The sequence below is a fragment of the Pundamilia nyererei genome, unplaced genomic scaffold (assembly GCF_000239375.1).
Source record: "Pundamilia nyererei isolate P.nyererei 1_Seehausen unplaced genomic scaffold, PunNye1.0 scaffold00277, whole genome shotgun sequence".
NCBI lineage: Eukaryota > Metazoa > Chordata > Actinopteri > Cichliformes > Cichlidae > Pundamilia > Pundamilia nyererei.
Window position 1 is genome coordinate 530,750 of NW_005187678.1, and position 19,851 is coordinate 550,600.

At 41.4% G+C, this 19,851-nt stretch overlaps 1 protein-coding gene across 1 annotated transcript in view; it reads right to left on the reverse strand.

The window, feature by feature from the left end:
* The window catches only part of dysf (dysferlin, limb girdle muscular dystrophy 2B (autosomal recessive)), a 106,796-nt gene that overhangs the window by 2,994 nt on the left and 83,951 nt on the right, over window positions 1-19,851 (reverse strand). The window contains exons 46-55 of the mRNA XM_013915250.1: window positions 19,310-19,480; window positions 18,964-19,106; window positions 14,732-14,871; window positions 14,516-14,604; window positions 14,310-14,405; window positions 14,087-14,228; window positions 5,221-5,320; window positions 708-880; window positions 237-346; window positions 14-161 (exon numbers count right to left, since the gene is read on the reverse strand). Of these exons, the coding sequence (XP_013770704.1) occupies window positions 14-161; window positions 237-346; window positions 708-880; window positions 5,221-5,320; window positions 14,087-14,228; window positions 14,310-14,405; window positions 14,516-14,604; window positions 14,732-14,871; window positions 18,964-19,106; window positions 19,310-19,480 (1,312 nt within the window). The remainder of the gene's footprint in view (window positions 1-13; window positions 162-236; window positions 347-707; window positions 881-5,220; window positions 5,321-14,086; window positions 14,229-14,309; window positions 14,406-14,515; window positions 14,605-14,731; window positions 14,872-18,963; window positions 19,107-19,309; window positions 19,481-19,851) is intronic.

Genomic DNA, 19,851 nt, shown 5'->3' on the forward strand with positions numbered 1-19,851 from the left:
CTCTAAAACTTGCCGGGAAGGAGTAGAGGAAGACTCCAAGGAAGAGGATAATGAAGAAGAGGAAAATGAAGAGAATGATGAACCACTTGAACCGTCTCCACAGGATGTATTTGAGGGTCTTGTAAGGGGAGGAGAACCACAGGAAGGATGTCTCTGGACGCCTGAGAGAAGAAAAGACAAGAATGAGAAACTATATTTGTGTGTGTGGTTTTTAGTGTGTGTGTGTGTAGACTCACTGAGGCTCCTCCAGGTGAGGGTTCATGTTGGGTTCATCTCTGCCGAGGCCGGCTGGTCTCTCCTCTTGCTCCTGCTCTGTCACTATCTCCAGAGACATCTCCACCTTCCCCTGAAATGGAGGCAGCAAAAACATAGTTTGTCTCATCCTTTCTTCAGAGAACAAAGTAGGCACGACTGGCAGGTGGGTAAAACGGTTATTGCTCAGAGGCTGAATGATGTTTACTTTACTTTGTCTTTATTGGGAATTTTAAACTTCATGTCAATACAAAGTAAAATACTCAGTGCCAGTGTTTGATAAATAACTGTATGGCATATGAATTACAAATATTTCAAGATTTTCTTGCATTTGGCATGGACTTGGTTTACTTTGATCTATCATTAAAATTTGTTTCATGAGCCTGAAGCATGCAGTGGGCTTATATGTTTTCGCACCCTGTTGAAAATGGTTGTGTGTGTGTTTGTGCTCTCACAGCGATGATCTTCTCTCCATTGTTCTCGCAGGTGCAGGGCCACCAGCCTTTGACGGTCTTCTGTTCAAACAGAGACACCAGTTTGTCCGGTGGCTGGTCGAGCACCTGAAGAGTACACTTCTCTGGAGACTTTGCTGGACGCAACATGTGGTTCAGGTCCATCACCAGGTGACCTAAAGAAACAAGCACACTACAGTTAGACAGACTCATATACACAATAAATGAATAATGATGATAACAACACCTGCTGAATATACTGATGTCTGATATTTTCCTTTTTTTTCCTACATTAAAACGTCTAAACTATCCAGCCCCAGGATTATCAATTGATTTTGTAGCATTCATGTCGCATATTGATTATGTTGCGGGACGCTCAGACGTGTTGCTATGACGACAGCCACACACATAATGGAAAAGGGGCTTTGTTAGAATGTGAAAAAATACAGCCACCAAGCAGATTAAACTAAACAACAATGACACAACAGCCACCTTAGCAGGAAGAAAACTCATTACCCACAATCCACCTCACAAAGAGATGAAAAGTGTTTGATTTGTAAGTATTTCTCCTGCTCTCACACATACATTTGCTGCTTAATTTCATACTCTTTGAGAACGGCTCAATTCAAAAATTCACACTAGGAAACGTTTTTATGAATTAAAAGGTCACAATGGCACATATAGTTACTCAGGCCCAAAAAGGTCTACTTAACTACTCAGTTTAAGACTTAGTAATAAGCAGAATACTTTGTTCTACTGTCAGCTTATGATGGGGGTTGTTATTATTGCTCAAGCCTGTAGTGCTCGAATCTTTTATAAGTTTTTAGTACCATTGAGGTTAAGTTAGACTCTTTTTCTCCAATTGATCTTTCTGAGTTAACTTCAATAATTACTTCCTCCAAGCCATCAACGTGTCTTTTAGACCCCATTCCTACAAAACTGCTCAAAGAAGTCCTGCCATTAATTAATTCTTCGATCTTAAATATGATCAACCTATCTCTAATAATCGGCTATGTACCACAGGCCTTCAAGCTAGCTGTAGTTAAACCTTTACTCAAAAAGCCATCTCTAGACCCAGCAGTCTTAGCTAATTATAGGCCAATCTCCAACCTTCCTTTCATATCAAAAATCCTTGAAAGAGTAGTTGTCAAACAGCTAACAGATCATCTGCAGAGGAATGGTTTATTTGAAGAGTTTCAGTCAGGTTTCAGAGCTCATCACAGCACAGAAACAGCTTTAGTGAAGGTTACAAATGATCTTCTTATGGCCTCTGACAGTGGACTCATCTCTGTGCTTGTCCTGCTAGACCTCAGTGCAGCATTCGATACTGTCGACCATAATATCCTATTAGAGCGATTAGAACATGCTGTAGGTATTACAGGTACTGCACTGCAGTGGTTTGTATCATATCTATCTAATAGACTCCAGTTTGTGCATGTAAATGGAGAGTCCTCTTCACACACTGAGGTTAATTATGGAGTTCCACAGGGTTCAGTGCTAGGACCAATTCTGTTTACATTATACATGCTTCCCTTAGGCAGTATCATTAGAAGACATAGCATACATTTTCACTGCTATGCAGATGACACCCAGCTCTATCTGTCCATGAAGCCAGATAACACACACCAATTAGTTAAACTGCAGGAATGTCTTAAAGACATAAAAATCTGGATGGCCGCTAACTTACTGCTTCTTAATTCAGATAAAACTGAGGTTATTGTACTCGGCCCTGAAAAGCCTAGAAATATGGTATCTAAGCAGATTCTTACTCTGGATGGCATTACCTTGGCCTCCAGTAACGCTGTGAGGAACCTTGGAGTCATTTTTGACCAGGACATGTCCTTCAATGCACATATTAAACAAATATGTAAGACTGCGTTCTTCCATTTGCGCAACATCTCTAAAATTAGAAATATCCTGTCTCAGAGTGACGCTGAAAAACTAGTTCATGCATTTATTATTTCCAGGCTGGACTACTGTAATTCATTATTATCAGGATGTCCAAAAAACTCACTGAAAAGCCTTCAGCTAATCCAAAACGCTGCAGCAAGAGTACTGACAGGGACTAGAAAGAGAGAGCATATTTCTCCTGTATTGGCTTCCCTTCATTGGCTTCCTGTTAAATCCAGAATTGAATTCAAAATCCTGCTCCTCACATACAAGGTCTTAAATAATCAGGCCCCATCTTATCTCAATGACCTTGTAGTACCATATCACCCTATTAGAGCACTTCGCTCTCGCTCTGCAGGCCTACTTGTTGTTCCTAGAGTATTTAAAAGTAGAATGGGAGGGAGAGCCTTCAGTTTTCAGGCACCTCTTCTATGGAACCAGCTTCCAGTTTGGATTCGGGAGACAGACACTATCTCTACTTTTAAGATTAGGCTTCAAACTTTCCTTTTTGCTAAAGCATATAGTTAGGGCTGGACCAGGTGACCCTGAATCCTCCCTTAGTTATGCTGCAATAGACATAGGCTGCCGGGGGATTCCCATGATGCATTGAGTTTTTCCTTTCCAGTCACCTTTCTCACTCACTATGTATTAACAGACCTCTCTGCATTGAATCATATCTGTTATTAACCTCTGTCTCTCTTCCACAGCATGTCTTTTATCCTGTCTTCCTTCTCTCACCCCAACCGGTCGCAGCAGATGGCCGCCCCTCCCTGAGCCTGGTTCTGCCGGAGGTTTCTTCCTGTTAAAAGGGAGTTTTTCCTTCCCACTGTTGCCAAAGTGCTTGCTCATGGGTCATATGATTGTTGGGTTTTTTTCTCTGTATCTATGAAGCGCCTTGAGGCGACTTGTGTTGTGATTTGGCGCTATATAAATAAAATTGAATTGAATTGAATTGAATTGAAGACGATGGTGCACGGATAGTTAGCATTAGCTTTACACTTGTGAATATAAAAAATGACTTCATTGTCCCACCTTGATGGATCAGAATAATAAAAGCTGGGGAAACATGCAGTGTAAACTCTCGATAGGGCACCTTTTCGTGCAACAACATTAACCAATGATATCCTCTTGTTTCTCTTCATGTTGTTTCCCTTGCAGCTCTTTCCTAATGACATTGTACTAGATATGAAAATGTCAAGCTATGATTGGCTCAAGGTTTAACATCTCATGAGACGATGTAAAGATCACACAAACAATGGAGGAAAAAAAAACCAACTTTCTGCCAGGTGAACATCCATAAATCTGCCAGGAAGTCAAACTATGTCAACCACGACAATTCCCGGGAGTTTTCTGTTAGCCGATAAACTGCACTTTTCGTGCAGTGAAATATTTTACAGCCTGAACTCTGTATTTGTTAAAGCAGGGTTGGAGGAGATGGATATTTTGGAGCAAGCCAGGCTTAGATCTCTAAAACTCAGCAGATTCAGCTGTCTGTTTAGCCAGTTTTTCTGAATGACTAATTATCGAGCGTGCGCTGAGTGAATTATTGGCGACCCTGTGGTGAAGGGTAGCTAGTAAAAGGTTTGATCTTTGTTGACATTAAGTTGTGGGCTGAAGAGAGACCAGAGATCCACTGGAAGTGTTTTTCCAGAGTTAGCTTCAGTTTGACAGTACAACCGCAGGAAAATGGCTCGTGTCTGACCCGCACACCGTGCAGGAAGATTAACAGTCGGCGGTCCGAGCCGACGAGCTGAAGACAGGCAGGCATGGAAAAAATGCTTTGAGGTGGCCACACACCCGCAGACTCTATGAGGTGAATAAAGTCGAGCGGGAGAAAACGCTGCAGCAGAGCGAGACGGTGACAGACAGGAACAGGTCAGAATCTGGATTCCTCATCTTCCTCCTTGTCTCTCACCGCAGAGGGACGCTCCGTCCACAGACTGTCATCCTCCCTTCTTTGGCAAAAATAAAGAAGAGAAGCTGAACCCATGCAGGGGGAGCGAAAGGGGAGAATCTCGGTGGTAAGTTATTTTAAGGGAATGGGCTGGGGCAGCGTTAGGGGTGAAGGAAAGGCAGAATTTGGACAGCTTGAGACTCGAGAAAAAAAAAAAAGCAGAAAAAGCAGCCCCTCCCTTGCTGTAAAATGTGCAGACACAGTGGAAACGGGCGAGTGCTAATTCTAAAGATAAATGTTATCACAGTAGCTGTTCGTACATCGCACATATGGTTCCCTGGATATATTTACCTCTAAACCTTGAGCCAGAAATGAGGGGAAATCTGTCTAAATGTCATACACAAATGAGTTAAGTGCATTTAAACCATCCAAAGTCGAGCACATGTGTTTCTGACCTGGAGAATAGGGATCCATTTACACGTTTTACAGTAAATCAACGAACAGAAGAAATGGCTTTTAGTCCGACTTTGATTTCACTGAAGTTTCGTGAAGGAAATCCAATTATGTTTTTACCACACATCATGGGTCTAAAATCTCTGGGACCAACCAGCTGTGACAGCAGGATGAGATAAATCATGATTTTTTTTTAAAGACCTCACCTCATTTTCACAGTAAACACAATGTGGCACGCCAGAAAAAACAAACACAGACAGTCAAAGTGATGGTTTTTACCTAGGTAGTCGTCAAAGGAGAACTTGTCGTTGTCCCAGATCTGAATGGTCAGTTTAGGAGCCAGTTTAGTCTCGGCTTTATCCAGACTCCAGAAATGTTCCTGCACACAAACAGAAGGCAGAAAATGGGAAACAGCTGCAATTTTATAACACCAGGTTCCTTCTTTCAATGATAGATCCTCAAAACATGAATTCTGATTCATTTTGTTTATTCTTGTACAGAGGTACAGGGTCAACACTTGGGTTATAGAAGCCCTGAAAGAAGATCTACCTTTTTATTTATGTCCATTAAAGACTGAAACAACCGCTTGGTGCTTGGAAAACATGCCAGCTGACAAGGCTGTCAGCGAAAGAAAGAAATGTTGAAAGAAAGAAAAGAACTCAAACAATACATGGAAAAATTACAAATAAAAATATATATTTAAAAAATTCATCTATAAATGGGTTATATGGAGATATGGAGCAAATACATTGTGATATGAAATGGAAATTATGAAAAGATTTAAGAATAAATTTGTTTACCTAAATATCATAAACCTATTTCTCCTCAGCTGTGTCCATTTCAGGCTGAGAAAAACATACATAATGCTGGAGGTACCAGCAGGTTTATCACATGGAGTTTGGAGGTTTGTCACCACTCATGGCTGCACTGACTACATCACTGGTGGGGATTTCATTAAAGTCAAAGACTCCAACCTTAAGGAACCATTTTTAACGTGAAGTGTCTGTAACAGTAACAGAGCTCCACTTTGTAATTGCTGTGTGAATCCAGTCCACTAGAGGTGAAAGGAATCAGTGAGTGTGACTGATTTTTGTGCGTGTAGGGAAGATCTAATCCAAATCTGCGCTTTTTTCACAATAGCTATCAAAAGTTTTTACCGTAGCTATCGGTGTAGCATCCACACATTTCCAGCAAGTTATGTGCAACACCATTGTTTTGTATACCTGACATTTTGTAGCTTACATAATGCAATTTTAAGATTTAGCATTGAGGGCACAATAAGAAAACCATGCACCTTTAATATAATATTTGTTTTCTAGCATGAGCTAACCGTGCAAACGCGTTGACGCCGTGTAGCCCCACGCGCGGGGTAAGCTCGTTAACGGAGATTTGCCGCGTTAATGCAGTTATGGTGTTAACGTCATTTTAACGAGAGTAACGCTGACAGCACTAAAATATCTATCTATCCCGATGAACTCTCTTTCAGGTCCGTTCCTCTCACACTCATCCCTTCTTCTTCCATCGAACTTGGGGCTTGGTACCTAATCTCGGGTGGAGGTGATGATATCTCCCCTTTCACCCGTCATCCTGGCTCCCCTTGCTGTAGAATTTGTGTTTGGTATTGAAGATTTCATAGGTCCTTCATCCTATTCATGTAACCCCTTCCGCTTGCACAACCCTGGACTTTATATTTCTTCATACCATTTAGTACTTGTACAGCTGCTGTTATTGTTCTATCTATCTATCTATCTATCTATCTATCTATCTATCTATATATATATATATATATATATTTCTATATTGTGTATTTTGTTGTACAGTTATTTTATTTTTAACTTTAATTTTTATATTCTATTTTATTCCTTCTTAGCTAAATTTACCCTTCATTTTAATTTTCATATTTATTTCCTATCCTATTCATAGTCTTTTTTTCTTTAGGTCACGAGCAGTTGTCTAAGCATTTCACTGCATATCGTACTGTGTATGACTGTGTATGTGACAAATAAAATTTGAATTTGGGGTTACAAGTGTACTAACATTCCCACAGCGAGGTGTTCTCATAACTTGCCCACTTGCGTCTTCTTGTTCCCGTAGGCCAACTCTCATCAGTGTGTCCTGGGATCCGTGTAGTCTTACCACTACCACCACTATCCAGCTACTCAGCAGCTTTATATCTATTTTAAAGGAGCGATAGAATAAATCTTTTGGTCAGTGTTACTGTTTTTAATGTCGCCCTTAATGACCTGCTATTGCATATGATTCACACATGCTCACTGGTTTGTACTGAATATTTGGGTTTCTACTTGTTATGCAATTTGTTGTTACGTTTGCTGCCTATTGACCAGGTCTCTCTTGGAAATTAGATTTCATAAGGATAATAATAATAGAAAGTGATTTACCTTTAAAAGTCTGCTTCATTCTTCTCTAAATGTTCTCAAATTGTGCTGAAAGATGTTGCAGCCACTCCATCAGCACAGGTCTCACTGCATCTCCACTTCCATACTGGAAGTCTGTGTGTGTGCGTGGTGTGTGTTACAGTATAGCTATTATGGCCTCTGGTAAATTCACGCCACACTGGCAGACAGAAACTGATCCCATCTCACCTTTGTGCTAATGGGCTTCACTGTGCAGCTGCTGCACATCAAGTTCCTCTCTTTCTCTTTCCATTCGCTCAGTCGTCCTTTTTATCTGCTTGTGAGACTTTGTTATGCTGACATAAAGTACGGCTTTTCACACCTGAATTAAAATTACCCCCCTCTGTGATTTGCAGAATACGACAGCATGTTGCTGTTACTTAATATAGCAAGGAGATTTTCCACAAACAAAAAGTTGCACTTGGCAACCTTTGAATGCAAATATTAATTTTCTCCCTCTGACTCTTTCGTGTCTGTTACTGTGGAGCAATAATCCCAGGATCTGTTCATTCCTTTTCATGCTGGTGTTGCGGTGCCATCATGGTGGCATCATGGAGGCAGGGCATACCCCCACTCAGTACGATCAGGTCGAGGGGGTAGCAGGTTTTAGTCTGAGACCCTCTTTCAGGGGCTGAATATTGTTTTAAATGACCTGAAGCCATTAAATGCTGACCCACTGACTGGATAACAGAGTTGATGACATTTGTGGACTGGTAGTTCCTCATGTGGACACTAGAGGCTGGCTCGCAAAGTGAGTACATATCCAGAAACTGTTGTTTTAAAATATTGAACTAAAAGGCATTAAAAACAAAACAAAAACAAAACATATTTGCAGTGTGCTACAGAAAAAAACTCAAATACATTTGGATAGTTTGCTCCTTCATCTTATGTTAGGTGAACATTTTTATAACTGAGAGCAGACATTTGAATTTAGTTTTTGTCACCCGTAGGAAAGAAGAAGAAATTACACATATGTTTTCTGTGTGCGACACTGTATACTTCCTCGCCTCTTTTTGGACGTAGCTGTCGCTAGCTGGCAAATTCTCCTAGCGACAGAGAGGAAACCTCCAACAACCATTCACCAAGTGGTTGTGTGATACATACAGCGGAACCCCGACTTACAAAATGTTCCCGAGGGTCTTTCGTAAGTCGAAAATTTTCGCAAATGGTAAATGGTCTGTATTTATATAGCGCTTTACTAGTCCCAAAGGACCCCAAAGCGCTTTACATATCCAGTCATTCACACACTGGTGATGGCAAGCTACATTGTAGCCACAGCCACCCTGGGGAGCACTGACAGAGGTGAGGCTGCCAGACACTGGCGCCACTAGACCCTCTGACCACCACCAGTAGGCAACGGGTTAAGTCTCTTGCCCAAGGACAAAACGACCAAGACTGTCCAAGTCGGGACTCGAACCAGCAACCTTCCGATTACAAGCTGAACTCCCAACTCTTGAGCCACGATCGCCCCACAAGTTGAAGCACCGATCGCGCCTTTTGAGTGAGGCGATGCTGAACGATAGGCTATAGGCTAATTGATAACTAGAACAACAATATGTCGTTCAAGTGGAACAGCGAAGCGCAATTACAAAAGCCAAGGGGTTGTCACATGATTCGGAAGGCATTGTGGGCATTGTAGGCTTAGCCAATCAGAGTCAGCGGATTTCGTTACGCGAGCATTTTGCCGTAACACGGGCAGAAATATTGCCGTTCAGTGCCTTCGTAACTTGAATTTTTCGTTAAATGGGGTATTTGTAAGTCGGGGTTCCACTGTAATTTTTCTTAGCATCTGGAGGGACAACTCGGAGGCCAGTTAGTTGAATAGAACAACAGACCTTTATTTACGGTTAGCGGAACAAGACCACAGAAGCCAGGTCTCCACAGCTCTACTCTGTCTGTACATACATGTGCCAGGGTTAGGTAGTCGCCATCCTGTTACAGTAAACGCACTACACCCTCTGTGTGTGCGTGTGTCGCTCTTAAAGCTTTGTAAGCTCCTTGGCTCACTTCATCTACAAACTACATACATCCAAGTTATCACTTCACAGATGTCACAAGTCAGGGTGGGACGTCTATATGTGTGTGTGTGGGTGTGGGTGTGTGTGTCAAACTGCTGCAGTATCTAGCAGCAGCAATCAGCAGCCATCAGCTTGTCATTTTGTTGCCAGAGTGCTAAGTGCAGAAACTCGTTTTGTCTTCTTTCCAACTTCCTTCACTCATCGTCCTGAGTTAATGATGGAGCTGAACTACATACAGCATAAATAAATTCAGCTAGTGTGCCTTTGTTCTTTGGGCATTGTCAAGTTTCAGTAACAAAACAAGTATACTTACAGTGGCAAAATTTGACAGGTGTGTAAATGTCTTAAACACTGTCAAAGAGTTTGATATGGAAAATCTGTGCAAACAAGGCACGCACGGGAAATCAATTTCAAAATCATAGTTAATTAAAGAATTTGAAACACCTGTAACAAAAGCACTGGAGCAATGTTATTGGTCAGTCGTGCTTCAAAGGGCGGTAAAATTCTCAAACTGCTGGTGTGCCTACAGGGTGTAGCTCAAGAGTCTCCAGTGGAGCCAATCAAAAAGAGTCAATGTGCTTTCTCTTTCTGCTCCCTGTCAGTACTCTCACTTCAGGATTTTGGATCAGCTGATGGTTTTTCAGTATTTTAACCTGAATGAACTAGTTTTTCAGCATCACTCTGAGTCAATAAGTTTCTAATTTTAGAGATGTTGCACAAATGCACATATTTGTTGCCGACATTGAAAGACATATCCTGGTTAACAATCCCAACATCCTTCACAGCCTTACTGGAGGCCAAGGCAACGCCACTGATTGTGAAGAAAAATGGAGAATATTCCAGTTTGGATAAATTTGTTTGCTTTCACTGGCGAGCAATGCTGTCTTACTAATATACTTGATCTGCTGCTAGGAAAATATTTTAATGACCTCTGTTAGTGATGTTAATGGGCCTGCAATGCTTAATAATGCCTGTGTCTCTAGTTTCCCTAGTTGTTCATTATTTTATTAACAGATATCAACTCAGCAAAATTATATTATTGGAACATCCAAATGGATGAGTGAGGAAATGTTTCTCCTGCTGAAAGTGTGGTGTTCAGACAAACTGAATCAAATCGTTCGGATTTCTTTACCTGGATTATTGAGCATCAAGAGGCTACATTTCATCCGCTGTCCTCCCATTATGCAAATGATCGGTGAGGCACCAAAGGTTTTGGCGATCCAAAGTGTTAAAATTCAGGGAAATCTCCCCAAAATGACTAATCTGTTTTTGTTTTTTTAATTAATTTGCCTAAAAATCACATTCCCAGTTACCACACTGAATTGTACATTGACAACTCCATCACTACTTGACTTTCAGTCCTTTGGTTTATGTGCGAGTCAATCTGAGTGGGTTGGAGTTCTGGTCAGACACAAGGAGAACACTTCAGATATCACACTGCGCTGTGAGGGAACGCGAAAGGTATATTTAAACATTTTAATCATTAAACTGAATGATAGATTGACATTACAATTGAAGGCTGAATTTTAAGGCTGAAGTCAGAAAAACAGACGTCATGGTGACATGGTTGAACTAATCAAGCTGGAAAAGACAACAAGTGTGACTTTTCCTTCCACACACCCCATCCGACCATCACACAGCAAGACTGCAGAGTGTTGATAGCGCCGCTGATTTGTTCCTGTGACTCAGTGATTATATCACCAACCGCTGAGGTTTCTGGCTTCATAAACTCAGATTCTGGCCGCAGCTCTGTTTTCGAGCTGAGGCTCTCTCCGCCCAGCGGAGTTTTTCATTTAAAACTCCCTCTCGTCTGTTCAGCCGCTTGCTGATTGAAGATGCTGCTGCAAGTGAGAGAATGCCATCGTAAAACATGTCGGCCGCGAGCGGCTAAAGAGCCTCTGGCTCATGCCAAGAAAAGCAAATGACAGCCGGGTTGTTATTCCAGTTTTCGGGAGTGATGTTATTTTAGCTCTTCACTCAGTGTTATTGTTGAGTCTCAGAGATTCAACAACATTTAACTCACAACTCTTTCTTGTTAAATTGTCACATCATTATTTTTGTTAACTGAAGGCCACAGTAGATTCGTTAGAGGACTCTGGAGGGACGGCCTCGCCTCGGAAATTCCCCCTGACCGAACTTTGTGCACTGGCTCATGTTTGGGTGTGATGGTTTTGCCACATGTCTCCAGCTCATAGAAACTAACTGGTGATAAGATTCAACTAAATTTGAGGCTGTTTTTTGGACTGAGCAAGGGGCTTGTAGCGAGGTTTTTTTTCATTATAACTGAACAAGTTTACAGTGTGCGTCTGTTTGCAGGAACTGAATGTTATCAATACATAGGCTGGAGTATGGGGGTAAGGAGGTGGAGGTTTCTTTATCAGGATATTTTCAGGTCAAACAAATTTTCTGCATATTTGCAAACTTTTATGAATCATTTTGTAAATTTTCTGCATCACTTTATGACAAAGTAAGGTATATTACAACCAGTGTTGGTCAAGTTACTTCAAAAAAGTAATCAGTAAGTAATTACTGATTACTTCACCCAAAAGTAATTCCATTACTTTACTGATTACTTATTTTCAAAAGTAATTAATTACTTAGTTACTTAGTTACTTTTTAAAAACATGATTTACAACCTGAATAGGTGATAAAGCGATAGAGTTTTCAGCCCAATTCTACTTTTTCTACATAATCCATCATACAAAATGTAATCAAATGGAAAAGTCTCTTTTTAAAACTTGCTTTATCAGTTTTAATCTTTTAACTTTATGCATCAAGCAAAAATTTAATTATCTGCAACATTCTCTGACTGGAAGAAATTTGTTTAACATTTATTTATTTTCTGCACATTCCAGCACATAAAATAAAATAAAATATGTTTTTTTGTGTTTACACTCACTCTTTCAAATAAATGCAAGTGAAACACAGCAGAAAATAAATAAAGTCAAAGACTAGCGGTCCTGTTGCTCTATTTTCACCTGTAAAGCAGGAGTGGGGTAGGCGGAGGTTTGCCCTGGTGCAGGTGTGCTGCGGTCAGTGGAAGAATCTGCGAGTTTCTCTGTGAATTTCCCATTACGTCGTAGAAGTTTAGGGGTTTTTTTCGCTGTAAAGTTTTCTTCCCACGCACAACGAACACTAATGTTTTTGTCACTTTTTATGGAATCAAACTCAAAGTAAGGTCAGTACGTCCATACTGTTGTCACGAACGTCGCACTCGCTTACATCATTGTCATGAGACATTCTTGCAAAAAAAAATAAATAAATAAATCACGGTTTTAGTAACGCAGTAACGCAGAGTGCTTACGGGAAAGTAACAATAATCGAATTACCTTTTTTGCAATAGTAATCCCTTAATTTACTCGTTACTTGAAAAAAGTAATCGGATTACAGTAATGCATTACTTGTAACATGTTACTGCCCATCTCTGATTACAATACATCTCAGGCATTCCTTCCAAATATGTGTTGTTCTATAGCAGCCACAACCTGTTTTGTGCCACGGACCTGTTTAATGTCAGACAATATTTTCACCGACCGGCCTTTAAGGTGTCGCGGATAAATACAACAAAATAAAATGATATGACCAACACAAAAAAATGCAGCGTCCTCCTGAAATGTGCCAACAACATTGAGAGTAACATCCTCTGCCCCTTAATGCTCTCTGGTCACTATGGTAACATGTAAATAGTTCTTTCAAAATAAGACTCACAACTACAACACGGGAAAAGACCCAGGGAAACCGAGTTAACGATAAAAACCCTGAAAACCATAAATTTCAAGTCTCAAATCATGCGGCGCGGTACCAAGTGACTCATTGACCGGTACCGCTCTGTGGCCGGGGGTTTAGGACTGCTGCTCTATAGAATACATTTTCTATAATAATTTGCACATTATTTCTGCATTTCTGTACATCCCACCTTAACCCTTGAGGCCTGTGAATATTTCATTATTGTAACAAACTATAAACACCTCATTATCCCTGTGTTTTTATGTTCAAAACGTCAAGTATGTCAGGAATATCTGTGCTCCAGGATGATTTTCAGGAATAGTATTAATTTCAAATGTTATTGAAGCATAGATTAGTTAGCATAGTAGCAACAACACTACTCTTAAAAATGTCATCAGGTCACTCAGAACTTTCTCGGTTTTAAGTTAAAGTATCCTAGTATTCTGACTCCTCTGTGGTTTTTAATCTACTGTGTGGTGCGCTGTGACAGAGGTGATGACGTACATGTGCTTTAACTACTGAGGGGTAGCTCGTCCCTGCATTTCCTCTACTTTGGTGGTCAGATGCTAAAATCATACCCTGGCGAAGTTACAACAAGCTGGATGGATGGCATTTCCAAATGGGAATCCTCACATTTACTTGAAAGGTTAGTTCACAGAAAGTGCATTAGTTACTCACCACTTATTGAAGGGGAAAATGTAGATTGGTAGCCTAATTGTATCAGTGTCCAAACACAACTTTCAAAGCCCAGTATAAGTATTCCCAGAACACCTTTCTTTCAAACTTTTCAACACTCGTCTCTTCGTTGGTTTCTAAACCGCATATGCAGCATAATAAATTATTGTCAAGTGATTGCTAAATTTAGTCTTAAAGATCATGACGATGGCATGAAATCACAGCCTGACCACAGTGGATTTTATGTCCCAGTGGGTCTAATTTATTCAAACCAAACACAGGGTCCTTAGCTGTATTTGGGCTCGTTGTTACCTTTTTGTCAACGACGCACAGTTGCTCTGCTGGTAAGTAGTTGAGGGGAAACAGGAATCTGTAGTTGAAGTTCCCCTCTCCTCCCAGAGAGCGGTAGTGGACGTCTGTCTTCTGCTTGTTGTGTTCATGTCCGTCGAGCCAGCTGAAAGACAGAATCAGTTATTGTGACCCTCACCCAGTTTATTTTTCTTTATTTTGAAGTTAAATGATTTGTTCCTCTTACCCTTTGACATAAATGTCGCTCATCTTCTCCCCGCTGATGCTGACATCATCCAGGATGACATCACTGGTGTTCCAGATGATGCAACGCAGGAAGAACCTGAAAAAAAAAAGATTCAATTACCTCAGATACTGATTGACTTGTTTTGGTTATCAGAACGGGAAATGGATTTTTCCTTTCTTGACATATTTGTGTGTTTGTGTTCCTACTTTTTGGCCTTTCGTGGCGTGATGTTGAACGGCGGTCCAGGTAGTCCCAGAGACTTGGGGAAGAGGTCAACCCACATCATCAGACGCCCCTGACAGAGAGCACCGACAAGCAAACAAAAGGTAAGAAAATGCTCAGGAAAAAAAAAGTGGGAAAGGATGAAACTGAGAAGAACTTAAGCACACACACAAGTGCAGGATTGTGTGTGTGCGTGCTACCTGCTCTATGTCAGGTTGGAGCGGGCTGTAGAGTGGTCTGGTTTCCACATGTTCGGGTATCAATCCCAGTTTCCTCAAGATGTGAAGGGACAGTCGCTCCTTAATTGGGCCAAGATGACGTTTGGACACATTTTTGTCCTCTGAAAACATGACACACACACACAGAGACACACACACACACACACACACACACACACACACACACACACACACACACAGACACACACACACACACATGCAGAGATTAGGGTTTAAGTACAGGGCCGGGCCACTCAAGACTGGAGAATGGAAATCCAGAATACTGGGCAAACTGGGAAGCAGGCAGGTCACTTAGGAATAATTCATTATTCATACGCACATACACACTTAGTGAGACACTAACACACTCTAAAGCATTGGTTGTTCTCTCTGCATCACAACCAAATGAGGAAAATCTTCACGGCTTCCAAGCAAAATGAAAATATCAAGCTAACGTCAAAAGTTTATGACTGTAAACTTGGAGTCACCTCGGCTGTAAGAGGAGAGGAAGGAAAGACTGAGGAGGCAGAGGAGAGGAGGGGAGATGTGAAGATGAGAGAGGAAAATGAAAGAGGAGCAAAGCAGAAGGACGAGACTAGGCAAAAGCACAGAGGAGGGATGAGACGAAGTGGAAAGCCAAAAGAGATATTTAATTTGACTTCTGAGACAACAAACCCACAGAAAAGAGAACAAGAGAAGCAATTCATATTAAAACTAAAAGGAAGAAAAATACAACCGAAAAAAAGAGGATGGAGAGCAAAAAGTAGAGAGGCACAAAGGATGGAAGAAGAGCAGAAACTCAAGACAGAAGGTGAATAAAAGAAACAAAGTGAAGAAAGAAAAAACAAACGAATGTGACGAAGAGGTGGAGAGAGCGAAGAAAAGCCAAACTCATGAGGGGAGGATGAGGATCGTGGCCTTTTGGCCAATTAGCAGCCTCGCTTGATGGACAGCAAGCTGACGCACAGTAACCGCGGCAACTGTGGAAAGAAAACGCTGCGGCAGCGCTCCTCACCAACCGAGAGACGACCATGATGTTGACGTTGGCTCATCCACACAAGAATGCACACACACACACACACGTACGTACCAAAAACCCCCCCCCCCAAAAAAAAAAAACAAAAAACGACAAGCGTGACCTCCGCACCGTAGCAGCCTGCATGGAACATATGTGTGGGTCGGCTTTGTGTGCACACAGGGATGATAATGAATCTTGAATATTTATCTCATCACTCCACTCTTCAGGTGGTCCTGCGGTTTCACTCCCCCACCTCCTTTTTCTTCTCTACACCTCCATTTCTTTAGTGGCAGAGGAGGAGGGTAAAACTGAGGCATTGGGCAGGGAAGGAGGGGGTGATGAGGGTGAGAAAGCATCAAAAGAAAGTGAGTAGAAGGAGTGAAATGTTGGAAAAATTGAACGGGGGAAGCAAAGAAGTAGAAGAGCAAGGAGAAAGTACGAAAGGATAGAAGGGGAGCAAATGAAGGGGAGGAGGATGAAAGGCAAAACCGAGAAGAAAGATGATGATATTAAATGTAAGGTGCGATTCATTTGAGAAAGTTTTTTTTTTTCCAAGAAACCAAATGTTGAGATCACATTGACTCACAGTGTTAGTTCAGGTAACTGTTAAGGTAAGTTCTTCCTTAGACACCTCAGGATGTTACTGAACACTTCCCTGTTAGCCCTGAGGGGAGACTTAATCACAGCGTGCTGTGATTGACCCTGTGGATGTCTGATAAAGCTACAAACTACTAAGGGAGACAGAGCTTTTGACACTGTGGCCCCGAGACTGTGGAACTCTCTCCCACTGAGCTTAAGATCTGTGGACTCAGTCGTTCTTTTTTTAAAAAACAGCTAAAAACACATCTTTTTAGAATTGCATTTTGTTAACTTTTGTCTGTTTTTGTTTTATACTTCGTCATCCCTGTGTGAAGCATGTTGTGATCTTTTTATCTAGAAAGGTACTATATAAATAAAATTTTACTTTACTTACTCACAAACGTGCTCCTGGTTTCACTCCTGACCTGCTGGTGCCTGTTGGGGGTGACTGTACCTCAGGTTATCTACTAATTGGAAAGATGGTGGTTCGATTCTTGGCTGCTCCAGTTTGCATGCCTTGGGAAAGATACTGAACCCTGAGTTGTATTCATTGAAGTGTGAATGTCCGATAAAAAGCACTTACGTGTAGAAAAAAAAAAAGAGCTTGTATGGATGAACGAGGCTCAAAGTAGAAAAGCAGAATTTAGGATTCAGTCCATTTACCATTTATAATGCCTTCAGGCTTGAACACTCTGAACTTGTCCAAAGAAACATGCAAAACATTGCCAGTGATCACAACATGGGTCAGCTTGGCACAGAATGTTGCTCAAATTGAATGCCCATGGTAAAATGGTCTGACTTGGATAATGAAGGAACGATGAGAGCCTAAAACGGGCGATGGCTCCAATCAGGTTTAATTTTATTTTTATAAACTGATCTGCACATGTGGAAACATGTGCTTTGAAACTAGACTAGAATAGAGTTTGAAATGAAAAGCGAAAATGAACAATATCAACCCAAGAATAATGTAAATCCCAACAAATATGGAGAGGGGATGGTAGAAAAGAACACGTAAGAAGGAAAACATCAGACACAGAGAAAGAAATTAAGGTGCCAGAAAGTTCGAGATAATGATGAGAGTGAGTGAAAAGAAAAGAGGAGAGGACGGTGACAAGGAGGTAAAAGGAAAGAGAAAAACAAGAAACAACAAGACGGAAAATGAGGGTGATGTAGACGGCGTGATGGATGCTGTGAAGAGCAGAATCATGGGGTCAAACTGAAAGAAGAACAGAAAAGATGAAGAAAGAAAAGCAGAGAATAGAAAGGAGGAAGAAAAGCACAAATAAAGGAAGAAAAAGAAGAGAGCGAGGGGGATATGGGTGCAGTGGGAATACAGTGCAGACTGATTTACTTGCTGTAAATGTACTTAAGGGGCACTGAGCATACGTGAATATGTGGACGGTACAAATCTGCGGTTTGTATTTTTGGTAAGCAACTTAATCAGCTGTGTGAAAAGTGTGTTTGTGTTTGGCGGCGCCGGCGACGCTCTAATCAAAACACAAACAGCATAACAGCTGCTAAGACTGAGACATGTCCACCAAAGCTGGTAGAACGCCATTTAATATCTGATCTGTGGAGTCCCTTTACTCATTTAAAAATGTTTTACTGTTCTCAAATCAGATTTCTTACGTTTTTCATGATGGCATCCCTGATTTGTTTATTTATTTAGGCATTTAGCCATCATTTGACAGTGAAACTGAAAGTGAGACCTTCACGTCTTCTGCTCTGCCTCTGCTCCCACTCACTGCTGTAAGGTTGTAAACTACTGCTCTTCTTTGTGTTATGCAGTATTTGCCCCAGTCCTCATTGCTTAGCTTAAATACTTCATGAACCAAATTTTTATATTAGACAAAGTGAAGTCAGCTAAAAGATCTCAAAAACAACAATATGGACTATGGCGAAAAGGGGTTTGGAGGTGGTAATAGAGTCCCTGTGCAAGGTGAATATAGGATCTGCAAAAAGGCTTAAGTAGGTGCTATGTGCCAAAGCACCATCCACATGGATGGTAGGACCCAGGGTTTGCCAGCAGAACATTCCCCAGAGCATCACATTATCTCGGTGGGCTTGTGTGCATCCTGGTGCCAGGTGTTCCCCAAGTGAGCAACGCGCAAACCCGGAAAACATGATTCATCAGACTAGGCCACCATCTTCCATTGTTCTGTGGTCACTGTAGGTGCTTTCGGTGGTGGACAGTAGTCAGCATGAGCACTCTCACTGGCCTGCAGCTATGTAGCCACAAACCCAGCAAACTGTGACTCTCTCTGTATTCTGACACCTTTCTATCAGAACAAGCATCGACATTTTTAGCAGTTCGAGCTACAGCAGCTCGTCTGTTGGATCAGACCACACGGGCCGGTCTTTGCTGCCATGTGCATCAGTGAGCTTTGGCCACCATGACCCTTTTGCTGGTCCACCACCGTTCCTTCCTTGGACCACTTCTAATAGAAACCGACCACTGCAGACCGGCAACATCCCATAATAGCGGGAGGTTTGGAGATGCTCTGATTCAGTGACAGTGCTCTAAACTGTATGCCTGATCAATGTACAGCTCAAGTATTTCATATCTATATACAGTAAATGTATCAATATAACGAACTGTATAGATTTATTATTGCACCGAGGTCGGCAGCGATGTATCGTTCTCCTTTGAAGCGGACTGCTTCGTCTTCATAGACTGGCTTCCGCAGATTTCTTCTCTCACAGAATCTGTATAGCAGCTGCGTGGGTGTCAGCTGGTCTCGCCACTGGTTTACTCCAGATCTAACAGGTGAGAGACAAAAAAATAATATAAATAAAGTCTTATTTATTTTGTTATATCTGTCTATAATCATTGTCACAAAAAAAAGGTTTTGTTCTCACATCCATTTCTGTTGGGTGACATCTGGAACAGTTCAGGGTCTAATTTTATCAGTTTAATTGAAATTCAGTTTAAGCTTAATAAACAGAAAAAAATGTCTCCTCACACATGATATGACTGTGGCAGGCCACACATGGCTCCATATTTGGACAGGAAGCGGTTCTCCAGGTCAATCACCGTCTCGCCGATCTTCTCGTCTTTGGTGAGCATGTCGTGGTCGTACAGCATCACGCGAAGGTCCTTTTCCAGTGGGAGAGAACATGTGAGCTCAAACATCCTGTAGAAAAGGAAAGCAGAAAAGGATTTTCAGCTTTGGTTCAGGCATTAGGAGCTTTCCAGTGGCCTCTCACGCATTTGTGTGACCACATCAATGACAGGAATTGTGATCACATTTTAAATGCATGTAGAAGTGATTGAAATGCAGATACAATTTTTGTGGTTTTTAAGGCCAAAATTATGTCCTAACATGCAATGTCAGAAAAAACCTCCTGGAAAAGGAGCATAAATCTGCACGTCCACTTGAAGGAACTTCTTAAGTTTCACTCCTGTGATGAGTAATGTGTGCTGGTCTGCTAGGACATTTGTCAAGCCTATCCCCCTGTTGCCGTCTTAATGAGTCTATGGAAGGACATTTTAGCAGAACGCTGG